Below are 12,979 nucleotides of genomic sequence, written 5' to 3'. Positions count from 1 at the left end.
TTTCCGTCAAGGATTCCCGGGACACTGAAAGACGGGTACCACCAGAAACTTGGTGGGCATGTAACCCCACATGGATAGCATGGAACCATCGTTTTTTAGTTTGATCTGTAGCCACCCGCTGGACTGGACCCCGAGTTAGGGCAGACACATTTTCTGTGAATATCTCGAGAAACCGTGGGGTTTAGGAGGACCATTTTTTTTTGTATGTTGATCTCAAGGGGGCCATGTTAGCCCATTTCCATAACCACTCATTTTCATGGGCACCTGTTAAACACAAAAAAGTAAAATGGGTGTTATGTCGCGAGTTTCTGTGACCTAACATAGTCAAAACTGCTGGACTGACACCCGAATGCACGCCAAAGTTTCGTGGAATTCCGTTCATGGGGGGGGGCTATGTTACTACGAACACAGTTTTCTAATGAATATCTCAGCCGTAGGGTTTAGGAGGACCATTTTTTTTTGTATGTTGATCTCAAGGGGCCATGTCAGCCCATGCCATAACCACTCATTTCATGTATAAGCCACCTAGTTAAACACAAAAGTAAAAATGAGGTGTTATGTCACAGGTTTTCTGTGACCTAACATAGTCAAAACTGCAAAATTGGAACTGTAGGATCATTATGACACCCTCTGAATGCCATGCCAAGTTTAGGTGGAATTCCGTTCATGGGGGCCACACAATAAATTAATTTATGTTACTATACCAACTGGCCTGTAGGTGGCGGAGACAGTTTTTCTGTGAATATCTCGAGAACCGTGGGGCCTAGGAGGTCCACCTTTTTTTTTTTGTATGTTGGTCTTGGGGCAACCCATCCCATTACCACTTATTTCATGTATAAGCCACCTAGTTAAAATTAAAAAGCAAAAAATGAGGTGTTTTCATCACAATATCTCTGGCTGACATGGTCAAAACTGCCGCGAATTGAAAGTGTAGGATCATTATGACACCCTCCAAATGCATGCCACGTTTTGTGAACTTTAGTTCATGGGGTGCCTTACAATAAAATAATTTATGTGTACATTTAGTGACCGTACACCAACAAGGAGTTCGGGACACTGAAAGACCGGGTACCACGAAACTTGGTGGGCACTTGGAGAACCGTAGGGCCTAGGATGACCAATTTTTTTTCCGTATGTTTGCCTCCAGGGGTCATGTTAACCCATTCCATGTGCACACATGTGCATGAACAGATACACACGCACACACATACATTCACAGTAATCATCACGGTATGACACATACTCACACAGTAGACATATGTGCATGCATGCTCAAACACATGCACAAACAAACACACAAGGCACACACACACACACACACACACCCACACATAAACATAAACATGTACATGCACACATGCACACAATTCAAGAATTTCTCAGAATTATGAACAGGCAAGATGGGGGTGGGGTTGTATAAAATTAATTTTACATGTGAAATCTATGAACTAATCATGTGTTGTCTAGCAGATACCAGTGAGAACTGAGTGTGCATAATGCAATTCGGTGAGATAGTTAGAATCATATATGCCTTTCAGCGTGATTTATTTTTGTGGAAAAAATGTGCTGGACTGGGCGGCGGTCATATTTTGTACCGCTTTGCGGTACATCTAGTCTATCTTTCGTTTTTGCATCTTTGTTTTTCAGTGGTTTCCACCCTCACTCCTCATGCCACTGGCTTTCCACCCTCACTCCTCATGCCACTGGCTTTCCTTGGTGTCTTATCAGTAAATCAGTGAGGAGACTGTGAGTTTGTGTGTGAGTGTTTGTGTCTGTGTGTGTGTGAGTGTTTGTTTGTGTGTGTGTGTGTGTGAGTGTTTGTTTGTGTGTGTGTGAGTGTTTGTTTGTGTGTGTCTGAGTGTTTGTGTCTGTGTGTGTGTGAGTGTTTGTTTGTGTATGTGTGTGTGTGTGTGAGTGTTTGTTTGTGTGTGTCTGCCAATAGTTGAGTAGCAGTGCAGTCGAGCAGAACCATGAAGTATAGCTGACTGCTGTGAGCTGCTTTCTACTTACTGTCCCCAGTACTGGCCAGTTCTGCGCTGGCCTGTGACCTCATGAAACCCTCACTGGGCTTCACTACGGCTGGCTCGCTAGGTGCGACCCTGTCAGGATGTCCGGTGGGAAGTTTGAGTTTGGGTTGCTTGTTGGGTTTGCCTTTGCGTGACTCTTGGGGCATGATTGTAAATGTTGTGAAGATGTATGTGTTTATGGTTGTGTGGTTGTCCCGTGTGTGTGTGTGTGTGTGTGTGTGAGAGAGTGGTATTTGTGTGTATGTATGAGAGAGTGTATTGGTGAGTGTGTGTGTGTGTGTGTATGAGAGAGTGTATTGGTGTGTGTGTGTGTGTGTGTGTGTGTGAGTGTGAGAGAGAGAGAGAGAGTGTTGGTGTGTGTGAATGAGAGAGAGTGTGTGTGTGTGAGTGCTTGAGACTTCTGAGTGTTCCGACTGTTCTGAGGATAGGAGTTGGTTTTGTGTGTTTGGGGCTGAAGGCTGCTGTTGCCCCTCCAGTGCTCCCTCCACTGCCCTGGTCAGTGATTGGCCTCTCCCGGGGTGTGTAGCTTGGGAGGACAGGGGCCCTGGTCAGTGATTGGCCTCTCCCGGGGTGTGTAGTTTGGGAGGACAGGGGCCCTGGTCAGTGATTGGCCTCTCCCGGGGTGTGTAGTTTGGGAGGACAGGGGCCCTGGTCAGTGATTGGCCTCTCCAGGGGTGTGTAGTTTGGGAGGACAGGGGCCCTGGTCAGTGATTGGCCTCTCCTGGGATGTGTAGTTTGGGAGGACAGGGGCCCTGGTCAGTGATTGGCCTCTCCAGGGGTGTGCAGCTTGGGAGGACAGGGGCCCAGGTCAGTGATTGGCCCTCCCAGGGGTGTGCAGCTTGGGAGGACAGGGGCCCTGGTCAGTGATTGGCCTCTCCAGGGGTGTGCAGCTTGGGAGGACAGGGGCCCTGGTCAGTGATTGGCCTCTCCAGGGGTGTGTAGTTTGGGAGGACAGGGGCCCTGGTCAGTGATTGGCCTCTCCAGGGGTGTGCAGCTTGGGAGGACAGGGGCCCAGGTCAGTGATTGGCCTCTCCAGGGGTGTGCAGCTTGGGAGGACAGGGGCCCAGGTCAGTGATTGGCCTCTCCAGGGGTGTGCAGCTTGGGAGGACAGGGTCCCAGCTGGCCCAAGGGGTCAGGATGGCCTCTGGATGGGAGGCCATGAGGATGGATGGATGGATGCTTGGATGACCAGGTGATTAAAATCTGCTGCAGGCCATGGTCCAGGGAGGGTATGAAGGGTGAGGATGCAGAGGAGGTGGGTTGGGGGTTCTGTAATCTTGCCCTGCCCCACCCCCTACCCATGGGGTCAGGCCTGATTGACGGGGAAGCTCCAGAGCTGATGAAGGAACACTTTGAAGACCAGCCTGCACTCTTAAATAACACTGGCCAGTGAATGGCCGCACTGACCATCACTGCCTAGCGACAGACAAAAGGTTTAACTACACCTGTCAACCTCTTCTCACTCCATCCCCTCTGGCTGAAGCAATCTTCAGAGGACATTGAATGCAGTGTGTCAACAATAACTAATAATATTGCTGCAGTGGGGCTATAACTTTGAAACACTCGATGGTCATTTCTGAGTTACTGATATAGCAATATAGAGCTTCACAGCATCAGTGTCCCTCTCTTGCAGCAGGACAGTACTTCTTCTTTGACATCTGCCCACTGTTTGAGGAGGCAATTAGTGATACTTTGAATGATGTTAGTGTCGTTTGTGTAATTTGTATCAGGGGTTTACAACATGAAGGTTGAGTAGCACCAATCAAATGCAGTTTGGTTTGCGAGTGGTAACAAGTGCAGTTGAATCTGGAGGGCAGAGAACTCACTTGTCAGGCTGCACTTTCAAACCCTTTCCTTCAGCAACGTTCTGGGCTCTTTTCTGCCCCTAAGCGAAAGCGATCCGAGGCGGCGCAACAGAAGCGGAATAATAAATATTTGAGCGCGTCCTTGGAGCTCTGAGCACCGCTGCCCGCCCCACATCTGGACACAGCATGGACCAGCGCCGGCCGACTCGTTAAGGAGATGTCAGACACGGCTCCCTCTCCTCTCCTCTCCTCTCCTCTGCTGCTGCTGCTGCCGCGCTGAATTTTAACAACGTATCGCAGAGAGGCACAGAGAGAAGGATAAATAGAGAGAGAGAGAGAGAGGGAGAGGGAGGAGGGGCGAGGCGCTGCTCTCCGGGCCTGGGGGTTAACAAGTCTGGGGAGAAGCAGTGTGTCATGGCTGACATGGTCCGTTTGACCTTGCAGGAGGCCCTCCTCTATTCAGGCAATGGCCATGGGGGGCTGACTTATGGGGCTCCCCTGATCTATGTGTGTATGCTTTGTGTGGTGTGTGTGTGTGTCTGCATGAGTGTGTTTCTGTGTGTGTGTGTGCATGAGTGTGTGTGTGTGTGTGTGTGTGTGTGTGTAACTCTCTCTAATTTATACGCTTGGGTGACCGCGTTCCCATCACCCAAAATTCACAGGAATTCTAATCACGCCTGCTCTGTGGGATCCTGGGGTGACCTTTATGAATGGCACCTGCTCACGGAAGCTGGAATCACCTCAGCGGTCCTGTTATCACACAAACACACTGACCACTGCTGTTTCGGGTTGGCCTCAGGAAATATTTAGGCATTTCGATTGTCACCAGGATTGGCATTATATCATAACACCCACCCACCCACGAGGGTCATCATCTGTCCAATCTTTAGCTCATGTAGTTAAGCAATAGGAAGTAAAGTAAGATGGAACCTTATCAACCTGAGACAGGGCAACAGTCTTCCCTTTCATTCCCTTTATATTCACTACACACACGCACACGCGCAGACACGCACGCACACACACGCACACACACACACACACACACACACACACACACACACACATATACACACACACACACCACACACACATATACTGCCTGCACACACGCACACGCACGCATACACATGCATTGCTTAAACACACACACACACACACACACACACACACACACACACACACACACACACACACACATATACACATATACATATGCACACACACACACATATGCACACACACACACACATACAGCACAGTCTTCTGTTCAACCGTCTCAAGGTCCTGTCTCCGCATGTGTAAAAGATGGTGGAGCCTAGAGAGCGCTGCGTTCTCTTTAAGCATGTGACTGCTCTATGGCGGAGGTTAATTGAAACATAAAGCATCGTGTTGGTGGCCAGGCGGGCACTAATCAATCCCATCCTCCTCCCACACACCCGCGCTCTTCATCAAATGCCAGCCGCGCAAAAGCCTCGTCAATATGGCAACAGCAAAAGTGCAAAAACAAGATGTTTATTTCTTTTGTGTGCGCCTGTGTGTCCGTGCGTTGTGTTCCAGGCTACTGTGTGTGTATAGCGTGACGGTAGTCTAGGCCACACCACACCCCGCCCCGCTCCACTCTAACTGTCCCTGTCTCCTCACTGAGGAGGCCTCCTTCATTAATTAGCACTCGGCAGAGATTAGCTCATTCTCACCTTTAAGCAGCATTGATTCATTTGGCTGGCTCTAATGAAAAGCTTATTTTAATTGGTAATTCCTGGATAAGGGCTAAATTAGCCTGGCGAATAAAAATAGGTGTAATCGCAGAAGGGTTACAGGCTAATAAAGCCACCAATGATGCCCCATGAGCCCTGATGAGCTACTTAACAAGGGCAGGAGGAAACAAGGAAAAATTAGGGACATTAACTGTGTGTGTGTGTGTGTGTGTGTGTGTGTGGGGGGACTATATCCTTCCTGAATTAGTTGTCTCCACTACCTCAGCGTAATGAGTTAACACGCCGCAGAAGAATGAAGGCTGGGAATAACCTTTGGCTAACCTACGCATGTGTATGTGTCTTGTTTCTCCCTGTAGCCACGGCAACTGAGGCGCCCCAGCCAATCCCGCCACCCCCTGAGCCGCAGCCAGTGGAAGTCAAAGTCCAGGAAGAGGAAATAGATGTGACAGACGATGATATCACTGCAGGTAAGGACAATGCATGTTTCTGCCTCCCCCCCACACACACACACACACACACACACACACACACACACACACACACACAGAGTGGACATGATTCTTTATTGACTGTGTATGGTCAGGTGGATGCAGCACAAACTGACCGCTGAGTATTTGACTGGCCATAGATGCCACTGAAATGTAGATGACCCACTCGGTCAAGCACTGTAAATAGCAGTGCGTGGAGACCAGACGGGGGGTCAGAGGAGGGGGACTCTGATGCTCTCCTAGGAGGATCCACATTGTCCAAACATCAGAGATAAGTGGTGGTGTGTGTGTGTGTGTGTGTGTGTGTGTGTGTGTGTGTGTGTGTGTGTGTGCATGTGTGCAAATGACCCTTTCTGTCCCCTACAGAGCCCTCGTCACCTAAAATGCATGCAGTAGTTTGAGTTGTACGGCCGTGAGCATAAAGGGTGGTGTGTGTAGCGCAGACATGACTGACCTCAGACACTCTCAAATCCCCCCCAAAAGCAGGAGGCTCCAGATATTGGCGCTCTTTCAGGACAGGACAGGTAGATAGTGATTTAGAGGAGAGTGACGGGGGAGAGAGTCCACTTGAGTTTGAAACGGATTCTGGAGTCAAGCATGTGAGCTGCCAGTTATGTGCCAGCGAGCTGCCAGCTCAGGTCCATGATCCCAGGCAGCGCACACACATTGGTACCCAGAATGACAGCTATCCGTTTGACCTTAACTAATAAGTCCGAATGTATTTAAAGAGATGCGGCGAATAAGCATCCCTCTCTCCAACAAGCTGCTCTCAGGTGTGTAGGAGGGAAAGATAAGAAAGGGAGTGGCTATTGAGATGGATAGTGTGTGTGTGTGTGTGTACACGTGTGTGTGTGTGTGTGTGTGTGTGTGTGTGTGTGTGTGTGTGTACACGTGTGTGTGTGTACACGGTGTGTGTGTGAGAGAGAGGTCTAAGGTAAGTACTACTTGTGCGTCTCCCCTCGCTGACAGGCCAGCGTGCTGTTATTATTGTGAAAGTAATGACACTCTCCTCCTCCAAGGTGCTGCTGTGATAGCCTGCAGTGCTGCCTGATGTCAGGAGCACAACCATCACTCATTACTGTGGCAGCAAGTGTGTGTGTGTGTGTGTGACAGAGGGTGAAAAGAGAGCGGGGTGTGAGAGATAGACAGGGCGACAGGGAGAAAGGGAGAGAGAGAGGGGAGGCGAGAAGAGAAGAGGAGTGTGTTAAGGTGAGAAGTCAGTCTCTCGCTGGTGAAAACACTGCAGAGCTATGTGTCACCTTGAGCTGTGATTGATACCAAGCCCACTCTAAAGGGTCTCACTGTCAGCCACGCCAGACAAATACAGGACATTTACAGCGGTGCGCGCGCATGTGTGTGTGTGTGTGTGTGTGTATATTTGTGTGTGTGTGTGTGTGTATGCGTGCGGGGGAAGGCATCTTTAAATCCGCATAGTTCTCTTTTATTGCTAGCTGGTCGACACCGGTGTTACTAAGCAAACCTGTGCAATACAGCCCTCAGAAAACCACTGATCTTTGTATGAGAGAGAGAGCGAGAGCGAAGCGATCAAAAGAGAACTAGCTACACACACACACACACACACACACACACGCACACACAGATGTGTGTGTAGACTATAGACACACATACACCTATGTTTGCTATTCAGAAGAGCTATATCAACTGGCCAGTGAGTCCAGGACTTTGTAAATCATCCCAGGTGTTGACTGGCTCCTTCTCTCCGGTGTTCTCTCTCATGGCACTTCATAAGGTCCTGCTAGTTAGCAAATTGGAGTGTGAGCGCATGAGTGTCCTATGGCGTCACTACACCCTGTCCCGCAATCAATGGCAGCCAGGCCTCCATTTGAGATTTAATCCTATTAAAACCCAGCAATAACAATAAAATCATTGGCATCAGCTGAGGTGTGCTTTCCTGTGTGTGTGTGTTGGGGGGGGGGGGGGGGGGGGGTGTGGCAGAAGATGCTGCCCAGGCAGTTTTCTCTGTATCACCATCACGACACCATCCGGGGAGACGGCTCGCCTCATTAGTAGATTAGTGGGGTTGATCCCGCCAACACATCCACTCAGGGGCCCTAATGAACCAATCGGGTGAGAGCTGGCGGAGACGCACTCGTCCTGAATCCCAATGCAGGTGAAGAGCCCTTGGCTGACGCGGGCCCTCTGCAGAGCCCTCTCTCAGGCTCTCTCAGGCATGAGCCCTCTCTCAGCCAGAGCCCTCTCAGCCGCAGGCCCTCTCTCAGCCGCTCTCAGCTCTGGCGCCTGACATTTTTTTGCCGTTCCGTGGGGAAATTTTGTATCTTGGCCACTTTGGAAAGGAGTGATGTCAAAGCCACCTCCGTGGCCATCCACCATCTCCGGGCTCCCTGGCACTGACCGCTCCTGCTGCCCTGTGGCTGCTCATCACACAGGCCCATCAGATCGCTGCGGCAGGGGTGAAGCACTCATTGTTTTTCTCCAAGACGGCAGCGCACTTCATCAGATGGATGAACAAAGTACAGTGCACAAGCCTGCAGCTCTGTCTCTGGAGCGCTGGAGGTGTAATAGATGTGCTTGAGCAGGGTTGGCGTTTAAGCTGGAGTGCTGGAGGTGTAATAGATGTGCTTGAGCAGGGTTTTCAATTTTGGACCTTCACCGTGGGACCGCCAAATCTAGGGCCCGTCAGATTGGAATTGGCGTAGTGTGAATTTTTTTTCTTTAAATAAAGACCAAAACAGAAATGTTGGCCCAGAAAAACATTGGGTGCGAGAAGCAGCGCTCACCCCCATGCACATCCAGAGACCTGTCTCTGTTTTAGTTAGCCCGGCTAACAGATTTAATACCGCCAAAATAAATGGAAAAACATATTGTCAATACGTGAAAAATGAGCGGTGCGAAATGATAAATTGTCAGGCGCGCGTGGGCTATTGACTGGCTGCGGCAGGCGGCCGGGCCCCGGCTAGCTGACTGACCGGAGAGCACCATTTGGTTTTTCTGGGCGAGGCATCGCCGTGGTGATTACTCACGAGGCTCTGCACCAGGCTTGGGCTCCACATTGTGTGTGTTTGTTAGTGTGAGTGTGTGAGCCAGATAGCCTGTTCCCTGGAGAGGAGTGTGTCGATGCTGGTGTGAGAGCTCTGGACTGTTGCTGTGAATGTTGTGTTGTGCAGCACAGCGGCAGATAGTGCCAGAGTGTTGCTTCTGCTGGCCGCCTACTAGTGATTTGTTTTTTCTCTTTTTTTGCAGTAGCAGTGCAAATGCTGCATATTAGTCTTTAAGATGGTCACATTAAATCTGAATGTTGTGTTATTGTTAGAGTGCAGTTTGTGTGCGCAATACATTTAAGTGAATTCAATACACTTCCTCGTGTGTGTGTGTGTGTGTGCGTGCCTGTGTGTGAGCTGGGAAGGAAAAGCTGTCTGTGGTTAATGTGCTGCATGACGCATAGGGCTGGGGGTGGGGATGCCTGGGGTATTAATGCTCTTTAAGGAGAGGGCCAGAAGGTCACGCAGGTATGGGGGTCGGAGAGGGGAGGAACAAGAGGATGGGCAGAGAGAGAGAGTGGGAGAGAGAGAGAGTGGGAGAGAGAGAGAGTGGGAGAGAGAGAGAGTGGGAGAGATGCGTCGTCATCTCCAAAGGCACCCCCTCCCTCTCATCGATTCCGTGGAGTCTGTCTCCGGCACCTAATGTGGTTAAGTGTCTTTTCTTAATCCCGCTGAAACCGACCCCTCAGCCTCCCCAACAAAGAGGCCGCTAAGCATTAGCTGCTCGTCCCGTCATCAAGCGAGCGGGAGATAATAGCCCGGGCCACTCACGGGGAAGAGCCGCTCATAATCCAACATGGCCATTTTTTCCCCAGTCCACAGCTATAAATAGGGCTGTCTTGCTTACCGCTCAGTGCCTTGGCTTTAACCTTGATTGTTGTTTGTGTCTGTTTTTGTGTGTGTGTGTGTGTGTGTGTGTGTGTGTGTGTGCGTGTGTGTGTGCGTGTGCGTGCGTAAGAGCAATGCAATTTGTAACATGTAAGAGATCCTGTGTGTGTTTGTGTGGGTGAGCAGAGCAGTTTGTTGTGTATACAGTAGAGATGTGTGTGTGTGTGTGAGCACGTTATAACCTGACCGATGTAGTGTCTTGCGGAAGGCTCCAGAAGAGTGGATTGAGGCGGGAGACTAATTTGGTGGAGGGGAGAGCAGGGTGAGGGCTGGGCCAGGCTAGCTACAGCTCAGGGGCGCACAGGAACTTTGAGCATTTCATTACAGCTCAGAGGAATGGGACACACATCTTTCTGTCTTCCACCCATAGTGCACCACACACAGACACACACGCACAAACACACCGCTACAAAGTCAACCCATAGTGCAACCTGCGTGCACACACACCTTGGCGCACACACACGCATGCACATGCACACACACACACACACATGCGCACGCACACATGCACACGCACACACACACACACACATGCACACACACACACACAAACACACCGCTACAAAGTCAATCGAGTGCTCATAAAGAGTCGATCGAGAGCTGTGTTAACCATGATCATTACATGTGACAGTATTAAATACGCGCCATTGTGTGTTATGACAGATTTCCAATGCATGCGGATAGGTCAAAAGCTCAGGTTGCTATGTGATCATAGCTGTTAGTCTTTAGTTTCCATAGCGATGTAATGGGTGCGTGGTCTGGTTGCCGGCACTGTTCCAGAGTCTGTCCACACAAAGGCAAGAGTCACTTATTCTCTATTTCACTGTGATCACACCCAATAGCAAGGCACTCAAGGCAGAATATATCACATCGGCTCATTTTGTATCGCATTTGGTCAGTCTATGCTTGATATGAATACAGTGGGGTAAACAAGAGAGGAGACATACCAGTCCTCTCAAAGAAGCAGAAATTAAACACGGCGCACTGCAACACGGAAAATACATTTTTGACAGGAAGGAACAGAAGAAACCCTCAGCGGAAAGGCGGCTGCTTACGTCTTTGTTAACTTTAAAAGCTCATGCTGGAAAAGTTTGCAGCTGCCAGTTGTCTTTGTTCCTGCATTGTAGTTTTGTACTGCCATGCTGCATTGCATGTGTCAGGCCTGCTCACTCAAGCTCACTCCAGATGACAGTGAGGTGTCTGTGGGTCCGAGGTCTGCCCCCCCCCCCCCCCCCCCCCTCTCCAGGAGACATCTGAACGCTCTCCTGCCGCCGAGTGTTGCTTGTCTCTCGCCCATCTGACATTTGGGAGAGAAAAGAGGGGGAGGGAGAAGAGAAGAGAGAGAGAGAGAGAGGGAGAGGGAGAGATGAAGAGAGCGGGCGAGGGGAAAAGAAAAGAGGGGCGAGCTGTTGAAGGTGTGGGGGATTAGCGGCAACACAGAGCTGTGCGTTAGCGGGCAGCGCTCCAGCAGAGAAAGGTCACTGGCTGTCTCCCGGCGACGGGCTGCCGCCCCGGCTCTCCCTTCTCCCCGCACCTCCCCGCACCTCCCCGGCATCTCAGCACCACTTTTATCTCTAATCCGCCCAAAGCCCGGCTTATTTATTTATTTCCCCTCACATTCCCACAGTCCTCCAGCCCCCTCGGAAAGTGCCGGGCCTGCCTAGCGCCGCTACACGCAGAGCCTAACAAAGCCGCTCTCCACGGGAGCTAAGAGCAAAAAAAGCGAGGGGCAAAAAAAACAGACAGGCAAGGAAAGCTTCGACATTTCTGCTCTGCAGACGTTGGCTTGTGTTTTTCCCCCTCCTGTATTCCTTTAGCGCAGTGGGCCTCGAGCAAGTGGAGGAAATGCACCTGAGCTTGGAGGGCTTAGCGCCTCTTCAAGTGCAGAATATCCTCCCTGTGGTGGTAACAAACACCTGAAAGCCCCCAAAATTGTCGGGCGAAATCCCCTCAACAACTGGAGTAATCTGCGCCAGGTGCGTCTCCACAATCTAGCGAATCCCTAGCAAAAGAAGTCTTTCTGAAAAGTCTCTAATTTCATGAAGCTCCACAGGAGCGGGGAGGTCACACCTAGACCGCCTCACAGTGTGACGGCCGTTTCATGTCTTTGAGCAGGCTCAGTGGCCGGCGCGGGGTCCTGCAGGGTGGACGCAGTGTCCTCATGCATGGCATTCCCAGAGGACAAGGGGACGCATTTTTAAGCAGGCTCCTGCTGCCTAAATCCAACTGACGTGGAGGCTGAGTTAAGCATCAGAGGGGGACCCCTCTGTCAGGTTTGGGCCTGTGACCCCTTGACCCCTGACTGGTGGGCACTCGAGGGGTCAGCAGTGCAGAGCTGCCGCTGTAGAGCCGTGCTCTCGTGTCCTCCGGCACAGCCAGCCGCCATTTTGTCAGTGCTCAGGCGGGAGAATCAGACAGCAGTGTGACACCGTGTGTCTCAATCACCTCGTGTATAGATGTATCTTTTAGTTTTTTAATTCCTGGTTGCTTTCGAAATGAATGGATTGCACTTTTGCTGTTGAAGTGAAAATGAACTGAACTGTGTTTTAGGTAATGTTATAAAAAATAGAATAAGAAAAAAGAAAAGGTTTTCTATAAGATTTCTATCATTTTCCAATATCTCTTGATTAGCATTGAGAAGGCCCTCCACTGCCGAATGCATTAGAGGTCTTAGCCGTGTGGCCCATTGCAATCTGATCCTCTGTTTAAGTTCATTAGGCAGACGTGTGCGTCCTCACCCTGTGCTGTTAGGGGTCAGAGTGGGGTCCAGTGGCCTCCTGCCGATCTACGCTGTCACATTAGGGTCCGCACCCGTCCGTCCGGAGGGGTCGAAGGTCATGGGGTGAAGCTGCCGTCACCTCTGATGTCATTAAGAGTGGCTGATTGGGTTTTGTGAAACGCTAGCCTCTCGCGCTAATCCAATCTGGCCAGCTCGGGGAATCCTCAGCCTGCTCATTTCAAGTCATTTTCCCCAAAATGGATGAACTTCCTCAAGTAAGGGGACTGCGTCACCCTCAACCCCCCCCCCCCCCAAAC

At 50.5% G+C, this 12,979-nt stretch overlaps 1 protein-coding gene across 1 annotated transcript in view; it reads left to right on the top strand.

Moving 5' to 3' along the window:
• The window catches only part of LOC125304786 (WD repeat-containing protein 7), a 158,553-nt gene that overhangs the window by 52,434 nt on the left and 93,140 nt on the right, over positions 1-12,979 (top strand). The window contains 1 exon segment of the mRNA XM_048259284.1: positions 5,904-6,014. Within this exon segment, the coding sequence (XP_048115241.1) occupies positions 5,904-6,014 (111 nt within the window).

Source organism: Alosa alosa, chromosome 12 (genome assembly GCF_017589495.1).
Source record: "Alosa alosa isolate M-15738 ecotype Scorff River chromosome 12, AALO_Geno_1.1, whole genome shotgun sequence".
Classification (NCBI taxonomy): domain Eukaryota; kingdom Metazoa; phylum Chordata; class Actinopteri; order Clupeiformes; family Clupeidae; genus Alosa; species Alosa alosa.
Note: the sequence above shows the minus strand (reverse complement) of the source record. Positions and strands in the feature narration are given on the sequence as shown.